The 20,774-nt window shown below is 42.2% G+C and overlaps 2 protein-coding genes across 12 annotated transcripts in view; both read right to left on the bottom strand.

The window, feature by feature from the left end:
- Positions 1-291: 291 nt before the first annotated feature.
- On the bottom strand, positions 292-9,620 carry RAPSN (receptor associated protein of the synapse). Of its 2 annotated transcripts, XM_069858109.1 has the most exons (10): positions 9,010-9,620; positions 6,236-6,574; positions 5,132-5,290; positions 4,723-4,821; positions 4,503-4,625; positions 3,175-3,320; position 2,539; positions 1,876-1,929; positions 1,083-1,282; positions 292-432 (listed from the first exon to the last, which is right to left on the bottom strand). In XM_069858109.1, exons 1-10 carry the CDS (start codon positions 9,223-9,225, stop codon positions 360-362), a joined length of 1,410 nt encoding a protein of 469 aa, XP_069714210.1. In that variant the 5' UTR covers positions 9,226-9,620; the 3' UTR covers positions 292-359. The 2 variants fall into 2 exon arrangements, with proteins under 2 accessions (XP_069714210.1, XP_069714209.1); XM_069858108.1 differs by lacking the exons at position 2,539; positions 3,175-3,320 and having other exon boundaries at positions 9,010-9,611.
- The window catches only part of CELF1 (CUGBP Elav-like family member 1), a 65,300-nt gene continuing 51,007 nt past the window's right edge, over positions 6,482-20,774 (bottom strand). For 9 of the 10 annotated variants that reach the window (XM_069858096.1, XM_069858086.1, XM_069858088.1 and 6 more), the window contains exon 14: positions 14,283-16,751. The gene's annotated coding sequence lies outside the window, so the exon portion shown is untranslated. Of the gene's footprint in view, positions 6,575-14,282; positions 16,752-20,774 lie in introns of those variants that run through there. The other variant, XM_069858087.1, reaches the window with a different exon arrangement.

The raw sequence follows: 20,774 nt of genomic DNA, 5'->3' as shown, positions 1-20,774 counted from the left end.
AGAATAGAGTGCGTGGTCAGTGCAGTGGGAGCGGCCAACTGAGGGGCGTGGGCCAGGGGCAGCAGGCGTGACCATGGCGGGAAATGGGGCGTGGTCATACCAGAGGGCGCGGCCAAACCGCCGTGAATGGTCACTAGAGGCACGACAGGGGGCGTGGTCATCACGGAGGGGGCGCGGCCCTCCCCCACCGCGCGGGCGCGGAGGTAGCGGGCGCGCGTTCCCGTAGGTGCCGTTTATTGCGGTCAGTGCCGGTACAGAGAAGCCCGCCGGAACGAGGCGAAGCCGCTTCTTGACCCGTTCCCGCCGCCGCCAGGCGCGTCGCGGAGGCCCCCAGTACCCGCTCCCCCCCGCCCCGGTTGTCAGACGTATCCGGGCTTCACCGAGGAGCGGCGGCAGTTGGGGCAGCCGCGGGTCCCGTTGGTCTGGAGGCACCTGCGGAGGGAGGAGCTCGGTTAGGGGCGAGCCGAGGCTCCTCAGGAACGCAGGGACGGAGGTTGGATCCCTGGAGGCACCTCAGCAACTTCCTCCCCCCGTGCTGCTGGAGACAAAGCCGCACCAGCGCCTTTGATACTGATTGTGTTGTCGCTGTGAGGCCACGTATCAAATTCTTAATTTTCAGAACTAAGTGGTGTATTAAACTCGTGTTTCTTCCTAAAATAAAATGGCAGTACAGCTGCCTTCCTGCATGGCATCACCACACTCGCAGGCTGGACACCTTCAGCTTGGTGCAGCTCTAGACAAGAGATAAAGTACGGGGATTTGGGGGAAAAATCCGAACGATTCTCCCCAAGAGGGATTAAATACAAATCTGCAAACGGGGCTAAGCACCTACAATGGTGCTACAATCACTTCACGCTGGTGAACAATTACTTTAGAGGACAGAAGCCTGAGTGGGATGAATATTGCTAAATCTCACCCTTCAAGGTCATGAGATTCACAACATTGCAGAAGCCTGTTGCAGACATAGGTAAGCAGGACAAAGACCCAGGGAACATCCTCCATAGGGCTGTCCTACGCTGGGCATGAACAGCTCTTATGACTAATGTTGGGGACAAGGATCTTTAGTAGTTCCAGCTCATTACTTTAAGTGGAAGAAGTGGGAGCAGGGCAGTGCCTGGAGCTGGTTGTTCTTCTCCCCAATGGACTCTCCACACATGCCACAGTACAGCTCCATCTCCTCCACACATTCATGGAACTTCACTACATGGTCACGCAATTCTCGCTGCTGCCCCTTTGTGCGATAGATCCTTTCACACAGGCAGTGGAGCTTCAGCAGGCCAAGCTGCACGTGAAGGGTAAAAACATAAGAAAAGTGAACAACAAGGTGAAGAAAGAGAGAAACATCAGCACAGGAGGCTGCCCAAGGGATAGGATCGGTCTTAAGGACATTTGTCTTGGCACTACCTGCTGCTAACCCTACTTCCTTGTTATACTAAAGAGGTCACCAGGTTTGAAGTACTCTGCTGCTTCTTTTGTCAAGATGGTTTTCCTGAGCTATCTATTATATACACTGCGTTTCACTTCCATTTGCCTCCAGGCAGCCCCGCGGTTCAGCTGCTGCTCAGGGCAATAGTATTTTTCAAGAAGAGACCCCTAGTCCTCTAGCTCTCTAGTTGTTTCATACTCCATTTTTAAGGCTTCCCATTCCCCTTTGTTTATCCCTCTGTGACTCCTCCCTCACTTTTCAGACTTGCACACTGATGATCATCTGTGCAAAGGCCCACAACTAAACACTTCATAACAAAGCAAGCCCAAGCATCAGCTGGTTAACATGGACATGTTAATAGGCAATAATAACTCTGGATACTTTAACGTTTGGCTTCTTACATTGCCTGACACTACAGACAGTGCTGAAGAGAAGCTGTAGGATCCTACCTTGTTCCCTAGTCCCTCAGCCAGCTCCTGTGCCTTTTCAATGCTTTCTAGAGCCTGTGAATAGAAAGCATGCATCATCAGTCCTCAGTCCGGTATATCAAAACCAGACTTCTATGAATGTCCTATGGGAATTATTAAAAGAAAAAGGTAAAGAGGTACAGAGTAGGATTTGGATAAACAAACATCCCTGCAGAGCTGGAGATGCAAGATAGCAGTCTAGCAGATTTCCCTCCCCTCCCAGAAGTTCCTTCGTAAGAAAAGTTTGGTTTCTGAAAGACCACAAATCATCCAAGAGCTACATTTCTGTTCCAGCCACACTGTGCAAAGTAGGGGTATGATGTTAGAGGGAATACAGACTTATTTAAGCTCAGTCACACGTAGTCATTGAGGTTGGCATGAAGCACAAGCAAAGCAAGCCTTTTTCACATTCTACCCTTTGGTTCAATAATCGTTGGGTAACTCTAATTTCCCTTGTACAAGAGGGGAGGAAAGGGATCAGCACCACCAACACCATGCTTTTCCATCTTTTCCCTGCTGTTCATATATCCACTTTGTCCTACTTACACATGGCGTGATGTAGGAGTATACTGCTATCCATCTTTTTCAATCTGAAGGAAAGTATTTAGCATAGCAGCTGTTACACCAAATGAGTGCCTACTTTACCCTAGATGCCACAGTGTTCCTCACTGTTCTGATCATCAGTCCCTGTTTTCCAGAACTACCTAGATCTGCTTTGGATTTGTCCAAGGGGAAGAAGAGGTCTCCCTTGTGATGCAGTATTTTCAGGAGGAACATTATAAAATTTCTACCCCATAGTTTGTCTTTACTGTTATTCTAGGAGAAAATAACCAGAGGAGATGAAAGAATGCACCTTGAATGCAGAGAAATAGCATTAGACCTGTGGTGGCAGCAACAGCCTAGAATAAGGAACTTGTAGAAGAGGGAAGCAGGAACTGAAGGCTAGCAGGTAGAACATAACTGAGAGCTGTGCCTAGGAGAGAGACTGTGTACTGGAAAACCTTGGAAGTAAATGACCAGGACTAAGAATCAAAGTGAAGTGTATGGGGTTGGGGAAGAGATGCTGAAAAGTCCAGGGGACAGTTTGTCTTGAACAGGAATATGAGGCTGCGCAAGAGTTTGGGCAAGCAGGCTGTGACAGCAGACTGGGAGAATCTGCGATAGTATTGACTGCATGCAAATGAAAGAAAACTAACTAAGGAGATTGTGAAAAAGGAGGAAGCTAGGACAAGAACAGGGAATCTGGAAGTGGGAAGTTAGCAAGCTGCTTTATTAGGTAACTGATACTGGGATGAGTAGGATGAGAAATGGAAACTGGGACTTGCAAGTCGAGGAACAGGCCTGGGTGAGTATTCAGGGCTGTGACACTTGAGGGCATATATGGGGCATAAGGCCCCTGACCACCAGGGTAGACTTCTCTCTAGTGCCTGAAACAGAAAATAGGATTCATCTATTCACTCTCTCCCTTTGTGGGTTTTGGTGAGATTAGGACTTTGTGCAAAGCCCTCACCAGGCTTGTGATATCAGAAAGTGGCAATGGTGGAGTTAGGGTCAGCAGATGTAGGGGTTTGATGAGTGCTCTGAATTTTTTCTCATGTAGAGGCCTACCTGCTGTGTCCTGTCCCATTCTTTTGAATATGAGTTATGAGGCAGGGAAGGGGTTACACAAAGCAAAGTTGAAGTCCACAGTTTTTTCTTCCATTACAAACATAATGGTTACTGAGACTGCAAGGTGTATCTTACCCAACTAATTCCCTGCTGCAGGCAACTCAGATGCTAACAGCACCTGGAACTTGTCTTTTCTGACAAATTGAACTAAAATTCTTTGTGTCTCATATGAGTGATAAGAGAGAATTTTCATCATACCTACACCCACAACAGGATCCTGCTGTGGTACTGTGCAAGCATCCCAGATTATACAGTGCTGGTTCAAGGCTAACGTTTAAGCATCTCATTCTTCAGCCCAGTAACGTTCCTGCAGAATGACCTGCTGCATCTAGAGCAATCTAGATTTTAACACACATACCCTGCCTAAGCATTTTCAAAATAAGTAACTTCACCCTCTTGTACTATACTGACCAGTTGTCTATTCCCAAATGATTTTCCACTCCTATTTCTCAGTTTCATATCACAGTTTATATACCTTCAAAAGTTTTTCTAGGAATTTGATGCCATGTTTGTCTGAAAAGCACATGGTGGAGCTGTAGAGCTGTCTAAATATCATCTCTATCAGAATAATGAGCTCAGTCATATAGCTAAAAAGTAGGCAGTGGAATCTATTTCAGAGCATGAGCATAACCTGATTGCCTACAATGGCAGGAGCAGGCTTCCTTCCCTCAGGGCTGCTTTCTCAGGGTAGAGTTTTATGTCATCAGCACTGACAAATCAGACAGTTCTGTAAGTTTGCAGGCTGACTCAGAATGGATGTCCATACTGTTAGAAATAAATTCCTAGGTGAGAGGGACTATTCAGAGAAATATAACCAACCTTGTTGGCAGAACTAAGGGCTGCAGGTCTCTATTGCACTTTGATGGGTGTACAGTTCAGAAAAAGACTGTATGCTCTGATCTTGTCTAACAAAATTATGTAGAAGCAAGCTTGTAACTGACCTTGTCCAGCTCCTTCTGCATCATCCAGCACTTAGTCATTCCTAGCAGCACCTGGATCAGGCCCAGGCGGTTTCCAATCTCTGTCATGATGCTCATGGAGGAATCATACCGAGGAAAGGCTGTCTGCAGAAGCAGGGAGGAAAATACATGTTTTGCTATGGCTTGCTTTTCACACCCTCTTGCTATCCCCTCTGTCCTTCTTGGCAGGAAAAAGCTGTACCTGAATGTCTTTGCGGCTGCGGTGGATATCTGCAAAGCACAGCAGACACAGCGCTTGCAGAGGCCGGTCACCATGCTGCAGGGCAATCTTCATGGACTCCTGAAAGAAATTGCCTTTGGTCAGTAACAGAGCTTGTTCCTGGTTCAAAACCGCAGGGCTGGGACTGTGCTCTCCAGCCACTGAAAGGTCAGCTCCAAACAAATGGCATAGTCTTTTTAAAGCTAGTAAAGACTTGTTCATGTATTCCCAACCAAGGGCCACTCACAGCCCCAAACTTTGGAGGCCCTCTGTGAAGCAGGGACATCTAGAGTCAAGTGTGAATGCCATAGCATCTCTCTTCCTCCCAGTTCTGGAGGGAAAATCCCCTTGCAGAGACCTCCGACAGCTCCCTACTGCCTGCACCCTATACCTCACAGCAGTCCATAGCATCTGCCAAGCGCCCCAGCTTCCGATAGGCCACTGCCATGTGATATTGGCTCATTGCACGGTACTTCAAGCTCCAGCCCATTCCATAATCATTCACCAGTTCAGCTGCTTTACATGGGAAGAACAAGGCTTTCTCGTAGTCCTGTAAGGCAGCCAAGCAGACAGACAGCAGTTACAGCAAAAATTAAGCAAAAAGGAAAGAAAAAAAAAGCAACCTTTTTTTTAGTTACTAACGCTGCAACAACTAGCAGTTTTCTGTACACCTTTCAACTCCTGCTGCTTCTCTTCCATATGCTGTATTACACTAGATATTTTCTCTGGATATCAAACTGTGGAAGGTAGAATTGCTATCTAGTGAATTCATATTATCCTCTGGGTTCAGGACACTGGGGCAATGACACAGCAAATGAATTTTACATAATATACCATTAGCTTTACACTGCAGGAACCATTTTTCTTCCCCTATAACCAAAGGCTGAAAACTTCCCCTGCTCTTACATCATCTCTGCTTTCAACATTTACATGGAGCCCTCCTTCTCCATATGGTGAGCCAGGATCTCCGAGAGGCTGTTTGTTGGAGGAAACAGGAACAAAATCATGGCCTCACCAAATCCACCATAAGTCATAACACAACACATTTTACTTCTTAAGCATCTTTCTGCATTGAAAGTGTTTTAAAAAGAAACCTGATTTTACAATAAGTACATGAAACTATTATCTAAATATCTAAAACTATTCTCAAGTAAGTTACACAAGACTACAAAAATGAAAAAGTACTCATATTTTTCAATTCTCCAAGATGCACAAAGTAAACCAGAAGTTTTTAGAATTTCCTTTTTCCTTTCCTATTTCATACCTTAACAGTATCCAGCACAATGTTCTTTTATTTATTTTTGGTATCATGAGGGAAGTTTAGTGGAAGTTTTCAACACTGCAGTTGGTGAATCTTCCATTAGTGACAAAAATCAAGACTTTGTGAGGAAAATCTATTTTGTTGCTCTTTGTAATAGAAGTTGGAACTAGCTTACCACAGTTTCTCAGTACTTCACTTTCTATAGTTTTTTTTTTTTTTCTCACATTACCGCACCTTTATTTGGGTGTAGAAGTTCCCGAGGCTGCAGCAGACTCGACACTCCAACATCTTGTCATCGTTGTTGTGTGCGTAGCGTAAAGCTTTCTCAAAGCACTCCAAAGCCTTCTGGAAAATGCTGAGGCCCAAGAAGGCATTGCCCATGCTGAGGCTCACCTGGCCGTTCAGCTTCAGGCTTACTGTGGTACCCTGCATGTTCAGGCACGTCTTACAGTAAGAGATTGTTTTCTGGAATTCACAGAGTTTCTCATTGCTGCGAGCCAGGTTTAGGTAGCTCTCTGTAAGGTAATCCGGGTCTTCCAGCTCCCGTGCTGTGTCAATCTGTACCACTGCAAACTTTAAGTAGAAAAGATAAGTGTTTATAAAACCATGTAGTTTATTTATGTACAGCTCAAAGACTCACAGAGTAGCACCCTGTACTGGAGATGCAGCTCATCTCTGAGCTGGGCAGAGAAGTCAAGCAGCACAGACTCAGAAGCAACGTATATATTGAGCAGTTTAAATCTGGTGGTTTAAAAAGCCTACAAGCAGTCTGAAGGAACCTCCCCCTCTCTCCACACAGTCTCTGGGGCAAGGAAGATGAACCAGGCTGGTGGTTTGTGGAAAAAAATTGTTGAATAGCCCTAAAGAGAAGCAGGTGAAGAAGGAAGCATTTGACACAATGTAACTCAGTTTTCTTTCACTTTCTCTGGAATTCTTGTGATATTGAAGTACTCTATTTATAAAAGAAAGTAAGCGAGCTCCTTTCATCAATTTTATGCTAACAAATTGCAGTATTGACATTTTCTGTTCTATAACCTTCAGGATTCACTGCATAGTCTTCTAAAATGACTTGAAGTCTTTTTATTTTAGATTGCCAATTTGTATGAGCAGGGACTCTTCTGTGTTTTGTGATGATAAATAAATACTTTGCAATTTTCTCAGAATAATTTCATTAGAGATTAGCAGTTAGGTTTATGGATAACAGTTCCCAAGGGCACCAATTACTGCCTTTTTGTATAATGGCAACAAATAATAATTTAAGCTACTAGAACATTTTACATACTCCACAAAATGAAAAAACCACACACACAAATTGTGTATGTTTGGGTATATATGTTCTCAGTTTCCATAGCACTCTAGGAGAACTGCTATGTGGAGCCAGTAATGTGTATTAGCTCACGCTCCCCTACATTTCCTTACCTTTGTACAAGTTCTTCATTATTTCCTGATTGCCACAGCCTCTTTGCTTGGTGTGAAGTAATTTTTCTCTCCAAAAGAGGTTGAGCGTTGTAACCCTCAACAATCACACTTAATGTTATGCCTTTAATTCTGACCGTTTTTCTCCTGTTACTTCCTCTCTCAATAGTTCATTGCTAAAGTTCTCCATCCTCTATCTTTGACTACTTGTGGTGTAAAATCAGTTTTTAAAAAATCAGATTTTTTTTTTTACACTTGTGGTGTATAAACCATTTTCCCTTCCCAATACTGGGAAATACTATAATTCACTTATTCTGATCTCACTTTCTATTCTGTTCTCAGGTAACAAATCAAGGTTCAGGTATACTAAGCCCACTCCTTTGCCTGTTTCTTGTTTTCCGTGAAGCCTCCGAGCATTTCCCTCAGGTAGCCACATCTTACCCTTTTGCTTCTCAGTCTGTTGTTTCTGCCACCACCTAATTCCACATCACTTATCAGAACTGTTTTTCTTCAAATGTTTTCTGACTGCATTAATACCCTTCTTTCTTCTTTGTTTGGTTTTAAGACAGGGCTTTAACATGTGTGTGGGTTTACTAGTGAGAGGTGACCTCCCTTTCTAAACACAGCCACCAAGTACTTGTCAGTGAGATCTGGGCATCTCCTTCACATTTTGTGCTAAATGCTGAAGGATTACCAGTCTAGTAAGAGGCAACCAAAAATATCAGAAGAATATCAAGGCCCTTTAACAAGACCTTATTTCAGGCTGGGATACTTTCTCCTCTTGCCTTATCTTCCAGATTCCTGAGTCATCCTCCCAAACACTGCCTGCTGCTCTCTAGATGCACAGTTACTTCTCAGATCCACACATCAGCTTCTTTTCATTCACTTAATCAAACATGTTTATCCTCATGTTATTGAAATGTAATTTCATCTTCTTGTTACCACTCTTCTATAAAGCCCCATACTCTTCTTTCTTCTATGCTGTCCTAACAACTGAGAGCCCCTCTCTGACCTCAACTGCCAGACCCCTCCTGGAACGTCTCTCACACCCACCCCCCAACCCTCCCACATCCCACTGGAAAATCATCCTCTTTCCCCTCTTAATCAGCTTCCTTACAAACAAATAATTGTAATTTTAAAAGTTTAAGACCTGTATTAGATATCAAACAGTAATAGAATGATGACAGACACGTCTCCACAAGACTGCTACTTATCCTACAGAAGCCACTGGAGATCTATTTTTACAGTGACATGCACACTGTAAACAGCTTTAAGCGGAGCAAAGGCTCTGTTTTAATACCTTTTGCTGAAGCCTGATAACATGGTGTGCCTGCATGTGAGGGATAAATCAAGAAAGAGACCCATGATTAACTGAAGAACCTCAATAACCTGGGAAGCCTGGGGGACCAGATCCAATGAAAAGTAGCCTCTTGTAGGCTGGAGCTATTGGTCAACAGAGTGATTGCAACAGCCCACAATATGCATATAGCTGGTACGTTCTACTAAATACAAAATAAATCTCTGATTTCACATTCTAGTCTCCAGCCACTCTCTGTAGTGGGTGCGACACAATGGCATGCAGTCTGCCTTACCTTCAGCATATCTTTGTATCTGCCCATCTCTGCATGAGCAGTGATGAGACAACGCAAAACCCGAAACCTGCCAGCAGGATCCGCAGACTTCTCCAAAACCCTCGTCCAGACTCGCAGGGCCTTTTCAGTCTGATTAGACTGGTAAAGATGGAGTCCTTTCTCTATTTGTTGCTTTGTCTGGTCCTGACCCATCTCCCATGCATTAAAAAGCCTCATACACTAACCTCTAAGGACAGAAAAAAAAGTAAGTGCATAGAAGAGAACACAACATAAAGCACCGTAATAGAGAGCGGCTTGGAGCCGTAAAAGCCCAGCCACGTCCAGGGGGCTGGAGCTGTTGTAAGCAATGGCAAGAAGTGGTTGCTCAGCATTGAAAGTAGAATTCCAAGTCCACTAGGCAAACATCTTGCTTGCTAGGATTCCACCAGTGCATTCGCCTGTCCAGTCCCATAAACAAAGAGGAAAAGCACAACAGAGAGAGAAAGAGAAAAACCTCAAGCAGCAGGAGTGAAACTCAATCCAAGCAGCTAGTGCTGGTCTCCTTTGCATTGGCTACAGCTGTGCCTGCCAGTCCAGCTCACGTGGCTCCCAGGAATGCTAGTCAGGCTCCCCAGCTCACAAGGTCATGGTGAGCCACCTACCCACCCCTGCCCACCAGTATGCAGCTTACAAATACCCCAGGGAGAGACAATCAGCTACAGAAACAGGGATGTCTCAGTTGTTTCTTTCTCTCTGGCCATTCCCTTTTACAAGCACTGGTGGTGGTGGGCTAGCCAGGGAGGTAGCAGCCTGAACTAGGAATCACAGCCTTATGAACAACACATGATTTAAAAAGTAAGGTGTGACCTAGAAGGCTTCAATCTGTACATGTGTGCAGTATTATACTTTTAACAATGTGTCTGATACTTCGTTAGGCACAAAATTCAGCCTTCTTTTTGAGGACCTCATCTGACAATATGGACTTACGTGGACAAAGGTCAGCTCTGGTTTACCACAAACATGGCACTGACTTCTTAATTTCAGGGAAAACAAGAAGCTAAACATCCTGAAAAACTTCGTTCATGACTGACTGGCTCACTGCCTGTGCCCTGTGACAGTCCTCCAAGAGTTTTCAACAGAAGTCGTCAAAGGCACTGCTGAAGTTTACTGTTTTTACTATGAATGACAATCATGACCCAAAGCAACAGATTTCTGCAGCTTCTGACTACAAGAGAGAATTGTTAGTCCAATTAGAAGATAGCTTTAACACTCCTACACACTTTTTGAAAGAGTAAAAGTTAGGTTGATCGCTTTAGGAGTTAAGTTTCACATCCTCATTGATGTGCTGCATGTTTAATGGACCCAGTCTTGGTTATCTATGGATTTACTCTGTCCTTCATAAGAAGAGATACCAAACTTAGGAGGGGGGAATGCCTTGGGGAAGTCTAATGTCTTTCAGATACAGGAGTCCCGGACACCTGCTTTGAAACCCTTTTACAAGGTAAAGGGAAGAAATGGCAATTCAGAGTTATAATAGATCCACAAGTAGGAGCAGGCACGTCTCCAGCTGCTTTCCCTGCTTGTATGTGAACTTGGTGGCAGTTCTTCCTCAAGGAAAGGTAGATACCAACAGAATCATCACACAGGCCACCCGTTGGTCCATCCTGGCCTTTGTCATGTCTGCCTAAGGAAACACAACCCCAGGAGAGCCCTTCTGAGGCAATATCCCTAAGGAAAGCAGGACACAAGAATAATGAACCACAGACTACCCAGAGGCTTTACATCACAGCAGTCATGACCTTAAGACATTCCATCTATGCCTTTATCCAAAATTTCCTCAGAGAACTCTCTTAAGAAGAAAAGCATTTTAAATGGTAGAAAAGTCTTGCCACAATCAGACAGATTGTCTTTGGGGAGCTTATATAGTTCACCTTTGCACTATTTAGCATCATTTTTCAGAGTGCTAATGTTCTACATCATGTTTCAGCATAGAATGTGTACCCTGAAACTTTGGAAGTATAAACAGTGGAAAAATCTACAGAAGGCTGAAGAAGAGTAACACTGAGGCACAATTGGTTAATGCGCACAACTCACTTCAGCAGCACTGTTAAAATTATCACCCTAGGTACGTTATAGATTTTAGGGCTTCCATAGAAGTCTGATTCAGAATTTAAAGAAAAAAAAGGTCTCTTCTCTGCAGCAATTGTTATATCTCTCTGGAAGTGGGTGGTGGGATGGACACAAGATATAGAAGACCAGTCCCCATGGAAAGCACGACTTTCTGGAAGTGGAGAAGGTGAGGCCATGGATAGCAACCATTGGAGTCTGCTACATAAAAGAATCAAGCCAGGACTCAAAGGAAAAAACAAAAATAACACTATTCTTTTCTAGAACAGACTAATTTGCAAAATTAGCCTTCCAGAAATAACATGTCTGTAACTCAAACTCATCCTTATGTTTCTGGACTAATTCCCCAAAGCACTGCTCCCCTCAATATTCACTCTCACATTCCAGAAAGATTAGGCAAAGTGAGAAGAGAATGCCTTGTGGTCCAACAAAACCCATCTAACAAGAAGGAAATTACCTATTCTGCATTTTGTTGATCCCAGTGTAAATCCTTGCTTTTGAGTCCTTCTATAAAACAGTGCTTAGTCTCCTAACAATTAACTCAACTCACCTACTGAGACTGAACCTTTTCATAGTAAAATAAGGGCTACATCCATTAAGCTCAAACTGGTCATATTTGAAAAACGGAACATACTTTGGTACAAAACATACCAGTTCTAGCCAATGTAGCTGCCTAAATAAGGAGGGGTAAATAGGTAGAATCACCAAGACACTGACTACTTGTGCTGCTGCAAGAAAGCAACGGCAGAGTCATCATCGGTCTGTGGCTCAAGATAGCTCCGGTTCATGCAAGATTCAGGTATAGATTCTACAGTAAATGATCCACAGTTTCCTCTCGGGAACTGCAAATACTTGTAAAGTCTGCAAGGTGCATGGAACCCCCAGAATAGGGCATCTCACATATCATGCAGTGGACCTATACATGCAGCACAGCTAATCACGCAGTCACTTCTTCAGAGTGACCACAGAGCCGCTTGTCCTCTTCCCCACTGCTCTGCATTAAGTATTCCTAGTGAATCCTGGCCATTTAAAGACAGCAGAATGTGTCTGTTAAAGTCAGGGACATTGGAGTCAAAATATGTAGTGAAAGGTGGAGGAGGATGCAAGAAGAAAAAAATTACTTCTTAAACATTCAACACCAGGAATTAATCTAATCTATGGGTTTGCATGTTTCTTGCGGATGTTGATAAATATAAAAATGCACATGAAATTTTTTTTGAGATCAATACACTAGCTCTTTTATTTGTTGTTTAATTGTCTACTGACTGGTGGTGACGTTTTAAATTAAGGAGAAAGCCTTCAAAAAAAACCAAAACCAAGCCTATGTGCCCAGAGGGTCTAGCATCAGTTCTGTAAAATAAGACTTGCAGAACTTTGACTGTATAAGATGAGGCTAGCCAACTTTTTGCACATGCAGGAATCTTCCATCCTGCCTCAACAACCCCTTTTTCTGATTTGATTGTTTCTCTCCATCCTTCACCTCAGACATATCTGAATCGAAATCCCTCCAGCCTCCCTTCTCAACAGCTGCAAATTAACTGCAGAGATCCCAGCATAGTCTGCAACAGGTGGCTCGTTGCCTTGCTCCGCAATTGGTGTGCTGCAGGGAAAGGAATGCAGCACTCAATCCCGATGCTTGCAAATGTTCTCAGATTTACAATCATGTAGGAAGTAATGAGGTGAAACAGAGTACGTAGATAACAGGAAAAGGACACAGAGGAGAAACATAGCTGCCCTGAAAATGCTTGGAGTCTCCAAGATGCAAGACAGCAGAAGGAAGGAGAAACATCACTGAACTTTAGGAGCTTTCAGAAATGTGGCAAAGTTATGGCCATTGTGGTACTTTCCTTCTTAGAGAGGGAATAATAACGTCAAACTTGTGGCAAGTTTCTAAATGCACTATTTTTTGCCTAAAGCAAATATGTATTTTACAACTGGTTTTATCTGAAATTATTAACATCTCTTCATTTAAAAACAAAGCAGATAAGCTCCATTTTATCCCAAAACCTGAGCTAGTAAATAATCCCTGCCCATCTAGGGTCTCCCTATGTAGTATTTCCAGGACCAGGAGCACTGGGGACTGCAGATACCTTCATGTCACTGAGTGAGGATGGGCTCAGCAACCTTGGCTGTGCTCCTGGAAGGAATAAGGAGGCAGTGTATGGGACTCACAGAAGCAGTATGAGCTGGTGCCTATCTAATCCCATACTGCACCACACACACGTGCTGTTCCTACACAGCTCAAGTCTGGTGTTATGCTGGTTACGTAGCCCTTAAAACACCATGAAACACAGTGCACGGACAGGCAAGTGGCTATGCAGTACCAGTTCTGTGAGGCTGGATATTCCTACACCTCACTCCCGAGTGCATTACATATTTGCATTATCCAAGAATCTCAGCTTTTCTTTACTGCAAAATTATTAAAAAGGGAGGCTATGATTATTTAATCATAAAACCTTTTCCAATTCTACTCAAAGTAGCTCATCAACATAGAGGTAAAAATCCAGACCTATGTTGTACATCCAGAACAAGGGGTACTGGGTGATGAAAACTTTGTGGTTCACAGCTAGAATAATTGGAAGATAGTTTTCTGATTTCTCTCTTCATCTTCCCACACTTGGACCCCAGAAGAACCTCAAGTTTAAGACACAAATACAACACACAAGGACTCTTCTCAAACAGTTTAATAGCAAATAAACAAAGGAAGGTACCACACTTGGCATATACAAAATGACTTGTTGTCGGTGTGTCTGTGCAATTAAAACAGCTTTAAGTTGCCCTTCGGGACAAAAAGAAAAAAACACACACACAAAGGAAGAAAATTCCTTTAACACATACTCGCTCGTTCCAAACTTGTAACAAATCTTTTCATTTTTAAATCCACTACACAAACTCTGCGATCAGATCAGAAAAGCAACGTGTGCTCCTCTGCTTTTTAAACCATTAAAGTAAAATCTGTAATTCTCTACAGAGTACAACACAATTTCACACAAGAAGACATTTTGTTTTGCAAATCAAAACAGGAAAAAAAAAGGAACAGCTCAAACAAGGTAAAGAAAAGCATTTCTATGACTGAACCACAACTTCAAGTTGATTAAATCCCATTACTGCAGAACAGACTCTACATTTGGTCATAGTGGCAATTCTTTTTCTCATCACATTGTGAATCACTTTACATTGTTTTCTAGTAGAAAAGGCAAAAAACTGTACAAAACCCCTAGTGTTAAATACAATGTTTGTACCAATAAAAAAGCCCACAGGTTTGTCTCCAAAATGTAAATTTTCTTTTTAAATTATTCACAAAAAGCAGCCAAAAATCAGAAAGGCAGCTGCTACTCCACTGTCTCAAATCCATTAAAACCACCACAGAACAATTAAAACAACCGAAGGAAGAAAAGGAAAGAAAAAAGGAAAGAAACATCCAACATTTGGCATTTTGGTTTTCTTCAGATATTTTTCCACAGGTTTCCCCAAAGTTCCTTATGGAACCAAATGTGCACATACAGAAACGTATTGGCAGTTACTCAATAAACTGCAGGGTATCAGTGCCCCCCACTGACTCACAGCCCTGTGCATTCAGACTGTGGGACTAACAGCAGCCAGCCCACAACTTCCCAAATAAACAAGTCTCTATCCTCTTCTCACCCGGCCTCATGTTTTCCTCCCAGATATATGTATCGTATCCAAACATCTTCTGTCTTATAAGCAGAGGACTGTCTACACAAGTCTAGCCCATATCTACTGAGAATATAGTATCCTCAGCAAACTCAGAAGGATAGAAAAAAATCCTTTTACATCTTTGCATTATCCCAAACACTGGACAAAAGTAAAATTTCTATCCAATCAAACAAAATCTATTTTCTCAACAAAACCCCTTTGCCTGGGATTTCATTTCACATTACTATCAAGTGTTAAGATACCTACGCTAGCTTGCCTCTCCTTCTGACTGAAACTTCATCACAGCACACACTCTTCAGCTGCCTTCACCTAGAAGTTACATGCCAGTTTCTACCTGTGCAGCTGGTACATAGGGTAGGGGGAAGAAGCCTGCTACCCAGAAAGCAGTAACCTGTTCTAGTTCATCCTGCAAGTCAGAAAAACTGCTTAGCTCATTACCCAATTAAAAACTAAACAAAAACTAAAAAATCTCCGTAGAGATTCCCCAGCTAAGGCCCTTGAGAAGAGAGCTGGGGATGGTACCCTGTTCAGGTAACAGCTCCAGAGGCTGTTGTATTGTGCTTGTCACCTGGGAAAAGAGCCAGCAGTTGTAGGACCAGGTTTACAAATGCTTTCTCTGGGATATTTCAAACATTTTATTTCAACAGTGAATCTAGATCCTTCCAGGATCCTACCACCAAGGTCTGACCGATGGTATTAAGCTGGGGCTGGACTTCACAAAAATGTGTCCTGAATTATACAAAATGCTCATAAAGAGTGTTTCAAAGGAGCCCTTGCTTCAGATAACTTTGGAAACAGAACTATTGTGAAGTTCCCCCACCTTCCTGTTCCCCAGCTATCCCCTTCCACCAAAGCTTCCACTACAGGAACAGCGCAACCAAGCCCCTGGGAGCCTCTGACAGCACTGGAGATGCAACAAAGTCCAGGTGCTCTGTCAGGCAGACAGTCTAAATGCACAGGTAGATGCCCTCAGGTGGCTTCTGATCAGATATTTGTCATACCAAAAACACCAGTTTAAAGGATACCTTTGAAACCCATTAAATTGCTCAGTTTTTGCACAAACTATAGAAAACAGAGAGGTGAAGGTGATATATACGAGGGTGTGAAGAAAACAGCAGGAAACATGCAAACCATCTCTGGGCACTATTTTAGTTTAAAAGATTAAAACAAAACCATCACATTTTGCTGAGGAGATTGTAGTTACAAAAAAATCAAGCATGCTGGAGCTTAACAAAATACAACATCAACTTTGATCAAATTTTCACCGCAGACTGATAATCACACAAGGAAGCAGGGAAAAAAATAAAAATAATAATAATTAAAAAAAAATCAATAAACACCAGGGCAAAAATGTAGCTACAATCATAATAAAAAGTAGTTCAAGTGTTTTCTGCTGATGCCACTCAAGTCACAAGTTTGAACTCATAAAACACATGCTGTCTCCTCAAGCACAGAAACCAGATCAGCAAAATGTGACTAGGAAGTCTCCTGAAAGATTGAGTCACACCATATAATTGACTTTTTCTTTGAAACTGTGTTTTTAAAACTAAGCACACAGAAAAAACTAAGCCTAGAAAGTGATTTGCTGTATGTTCACAGAAATACAAATACTCCACAAGGTATGCTAGCAAGGCTGCTCTGAAGACAATTACAAAGAATCAGATTCACAAAATCAAGTGGTTATCTTACGAAGGTCTAGAAAAATAGAAATTCTTTTATATTCAAATGCAAGTTTAAATATTCCCCTTCAGCAGTCTTTCTAGCAAAACCAATTTGGCAGCACAAAAAAAAAAGAAAGAAACAAACATAATAAAAATACACATCAGCATCAAAGGTCAACACAAGGTCAAAGGTGAGAGTTCAAGCATCAGAGAAGCTGAAGAGACAAGGATTTGGACGATGTACTTGAACGCCACATCGACATGCTTTAGGCACAACGATGAACAAACGGCAGGAATCTAGAAAAAAAAACAAACCAGAAAGAGGGAGACCCACTGAGTTACACAGAGCAGTACATCCAAACACAGAGAGAGAGAACAAGAATGGGCACTGTACAATGAGATCTCCTGGGGAAGGGAGTTGACAGGGAAGGGTAGCATATGCCAACGATGGACAAGTAAAAGTTGAAGTACATGAAGGACACCAAGTAAACATCAAACTGCCAGAAACCAAATGGAAGCAGAGGTGTGGATTTCCCCTCTCAACACCCAGTCTGTGGAACGCTCCTCAGCCTAGTGAGTGACACATTGATCAGCATGCATTCACCTTGCTTCATGCCCAGTGTCTCCACTAGCTCTGTTTAGAAAAAGACCAGAGCAAGCTCCCTCCCCAGGAGACCAACTCCAAAAAACATAGCTCCAGGGCTAACATTCACCCACAGAGACTGAAGATTACAAGACACAAGACAGAGGACACAAGGATTTCACAGGTGGTTTGGCAGTTGAGACTTTTCTTGCATCCTAACACACGGAGTTCTTAGGCAGTGGTAGCCCATGTTCTTTCCTTCAGTTACAGTCCTTTCTCATTCCCTAGAAGCCCGTGAAACTGGAGATGGATGATTTAGTACAGGGGAGAACAAAAAAGGTATTACACAAGACAAAACCTCCACGTTAGAGAAGAATCCCTTAAGACTTGACTGCAAGTTAAGACTTGTCCTAGCTGAGCACTTTTCATACCATTAAACCTGCACAGGGATTTTCTGTTTCCAATCTCTCATATAAAACAACCCCCAGCTCCCTGACTTTGTGAGGAAGGGATTCTGGGCTCTGAGAAGCTCTACAGTCACTGTTGCCAGCTTGATAAGTAGAAAAAAAAGTGTTTCTTGAAGCTTTCTTGAAGAGTTTATACAAAAAATAATCTTTACATTACATGATAGAAATACCTTTGTTTCCTCCCCTCAGCTTGTGAGCTGCAAGGGACAAGAAACATTTTGGGGAAGGATGTGGGAAGTCGGGGACAGAGGAAGTAAGTTTCTTCTTTTTTCTTCCTCCCTCCTTCCCCTCCCTACCCTCAATGTCCCTTTATCTCCCTGTTTGTGGCCTCGCTCTCCAGCACATTTCAAAGCTGCTGGAGAGAGACTACAGCAAGGCAAGACTTGCATGTTATCTTATAGCTTTTGTAGAATGTTTGAAAATAGCAAGTGTTGCATTCTAGTTCCAAAGCAACAAGCAGCACGCTGGCCACTAAACCTACTACCAACACGCCACTTACTAGAACTGCTGAGATTAATTTGCTCTTTGTACTTTCCAATTCAGGGAAAGGACTTGGTATGAAGCTTAATCCAACTCTAGCAAACAGAGTATGATGCAACTCTTGCAGTTATTTCTACAGTTCTAGAAATACTGTAGATAGTTTGCCGATAACTGTAAGGTTTCAGTCCTAAATGACAAAGGCAAATTCACCACTAACTGAGGTGTGAGAAAAAAAGAAGAGGCATGAAATCCAGTGACAACTTGGCATACACCACAGAAAATCTTTGTGTGATTTCCTTGAGGTTTTATTGATAGAAATTTTTCAAATATTTCACTCAGCAACTTTGAGGAAGGGACCAAGTTTCATTAAAGCCCTGAGGAAGGGCTGACCTACAAGAGCAGAGCCATGTGATGTTGAATAAGAAGTTATGACTTGGAAAAAGTTATTCCAGTTTGTCCTTGTTTTATTCTCACAAGAGTGGTAATCCTGCCTTCTCTGTTTTGTATTTTGTAGTGGGTGTGCTCAGGGATATATAGTAACCTTATGTTTAAATGTTTGTAACCAGAAGTTCTCCAAACATTTTATGCTCATCGTTGCACCCGTCACTTGTAATTTGCTTTATCCGAGTTGCTTTTTGATATTTCCAAATGAATAAGGAACAATTTAATTATGTTTGGCTGTTCTTCCCTAACTTGCAACAATTAACAAGAAGAAACACTTCGGTTAATTCTATCACACAAGCAGAATCTATCAGGATACGTGACCTCCAGTATTCTGATGGAGAATATTTCCCCCATGGAGGCATTTGCCACCGAGAAATTTTTTGAGGCACCCATTTTGCAGATAGTAGTGCCCACAGCTAGTAAACTGCCTCGTAACTAAAATAGATATTTACCATCATTGTCTCAGATACTTCTGAAAGATTCCAATCTCTTTCTGCTTAGGCTTAAAATTTAATCACTATATATCAAAGGCATATTCTTACAATGCAAGCTTTGCATTACTGGAAGAAAAAACTAAACTACAAAGAGATATCCTATTTCGAACTGTTGATTATCTCAGGAACTGAACAATCTACTATTTCATTTACTATAGTAAACTTGATACTAAGTAGCATCAGACTAGGGTTTCAATTCTTCACAATACTTTCATCGTATTACAGCATATCTAGTAAAAAATGTTTTCTGAGGAAAAAAAATAATCTATGAACTAGGCTAATCTCATCTTGTTTCTAAAAATATGTAAGTACTTCCTAGAGGCATATGTAATATGGAGTTCCATTTCATCAGAAGTCCCACTGGCTTTTGTTGTAGGAAACTCAGATTCTTTGGTTTATAAGCATGCAGAATACTTTGCCCATGTGGCTTTGTCCTTAAAGTCAGTACTACTGCTGTTTATTTGAACTCACTCCACTCATCCTACTATCCAGGAAATAAAGCATTTGACACTGATTTGATTTGCACTTGAACGACAGCATGATAGGAATTAAAAATATAATAAAATTTAAAATCCCCAAGTCCCCCCAAATCCCAGACTTTCCTATCAATGAATGAGGAAGAAAACTAGCTTAAGATTGTAAGGCAGGAAAAGCCTAAATCTCCAGAGTGAGCAGCAGCCAGACAGACGCAGAAATGTTGACTTTATCTGATCAGTTCTGTTATCAGAAAAAATTCTGCCCAAGTCACAAACTTGATACATTTATTAACTTTGGCAACATATACATTGGTACACCAAGAAACAGAAATCTGAAACAAATACACAAAAAGGGCAACATCTTCAGCTGGTGAAAACTGATGCAGCTCTACTGAAGAGAGAAGAACTGCATTGATTTGAACCATCTGAGGATCACATCTTTTAAAATTTAACCTGCATAGATTTCTTTTTTCTTTTTGGCAATACTTACAGTTATGCCAGTAAGGCACAAGAGCTAGCCCAAGTTAGGTGTCTTAAGGTGATTATGCCTGGGAAGAGTCACTGATCAAACCAAGCCACAGTACAAACTGGTAAATCTCCTACAATCAACAGGAATTGCACCAGTTTGCAACAATACCAAGCCTGATCCGTAAGTTACAGTATTGAATACATGCTATCGGATGCAGAAGCTAAAGTATCTAATTTTGGGCAACTGAAATGGCTACTAAAGAGGCCAGAGCACCAGGTTAAAAGAAAAACAAGACAAAGGTCTCAGAGAGTACAGTGGGATAGGGTGCAAAGAAGGTAAGAGTGACTGTAGAGACCCCAGAGCACAGTGCTCTCCCTCCACTGGTTGACAGCGTTTGTCTCCCCCATTTAGCAGTTGTTAGGCTGCAAACAGGCCACTGAAAATCAGTAGTTTCAATCATGCACATCAGTATGTGTGTAAAACAATCACATTCAGGATTCTACAAAACCCTGGCCTTTTTCCAGTGAAATAATTTAGATAATAAATATTCTCCACCTTGGAGCGGTATAAAACGTCTATAAAAATAGAAACAACATTCTTGGTTACAGCAGGTTGCACTTGGAGCAGTCGCTCCCAACTATGGTTTTTTTTCTGGTTTTTTTTTGTTTGTTTTTTTTAAATTTTTTTTGAAAAGTATATTATTTATTAAAAAAAAAATCCCATTATCACCCTGGAGGCTTCACACTCCAACACTCTTCTCAGAAAACCAGGACACATCTTTCCCACCGTGCAGAATTCAAGTGTACATGGTTCACTTAAGTGTATATTTACTTTTCTAGAAAGATTCAAATAATTAACATAGAAGGGTACCACATGCCAGCATAACTGGGAAATTTGGCAATCTGGC

The sequence above is a fragment of the Phaenicophaeus curvirostris genome, chromosome 5 (genome assembly GCF_032191515.1).
Source record: "Phaenicophaeus curvirostris isolate KB17595 chromosome 5, BPBGC_Pcur_1.0, whole genome shotgun sequence".
Lineage (NCBI taxonomy): Eukaryota > Metazoa > Chordata > Aves > Cuculiformes > Cuculidae > Phaenicophaeus > Phaenicophaeus curvirostris.
Note: the sequence above shows the minus strand (reverse complement) of the source record. Positions and strands in the feature narration are given on the sequence as shown.

Excerpts from the sequence above, each read along its gene's own strand:
- RAPSN (XM_069858109.1), bottom strand. The coding sequence starts at position 9,225 with ATGAGGCTTTTTAATGCATGGGAGATGGGTCAGGACCAGACAAAGCAA. Across the intron at positions 4,822-5,131 it reads ATGCTATGGACTGCTGTGAG|GAGTCCATGAAGATTGCCCT; the intron begins GTATAGGGTGCA and ends AATTTCTTTCAG. Across the intron at positions 3,321-4,502 it reads TGCAGAAGGAGCTGGACAAG|GCACTAGAGAGAAGTCTACC; the intron begins GTCAGTTACAAG and ends TTTCTGTTTCAG.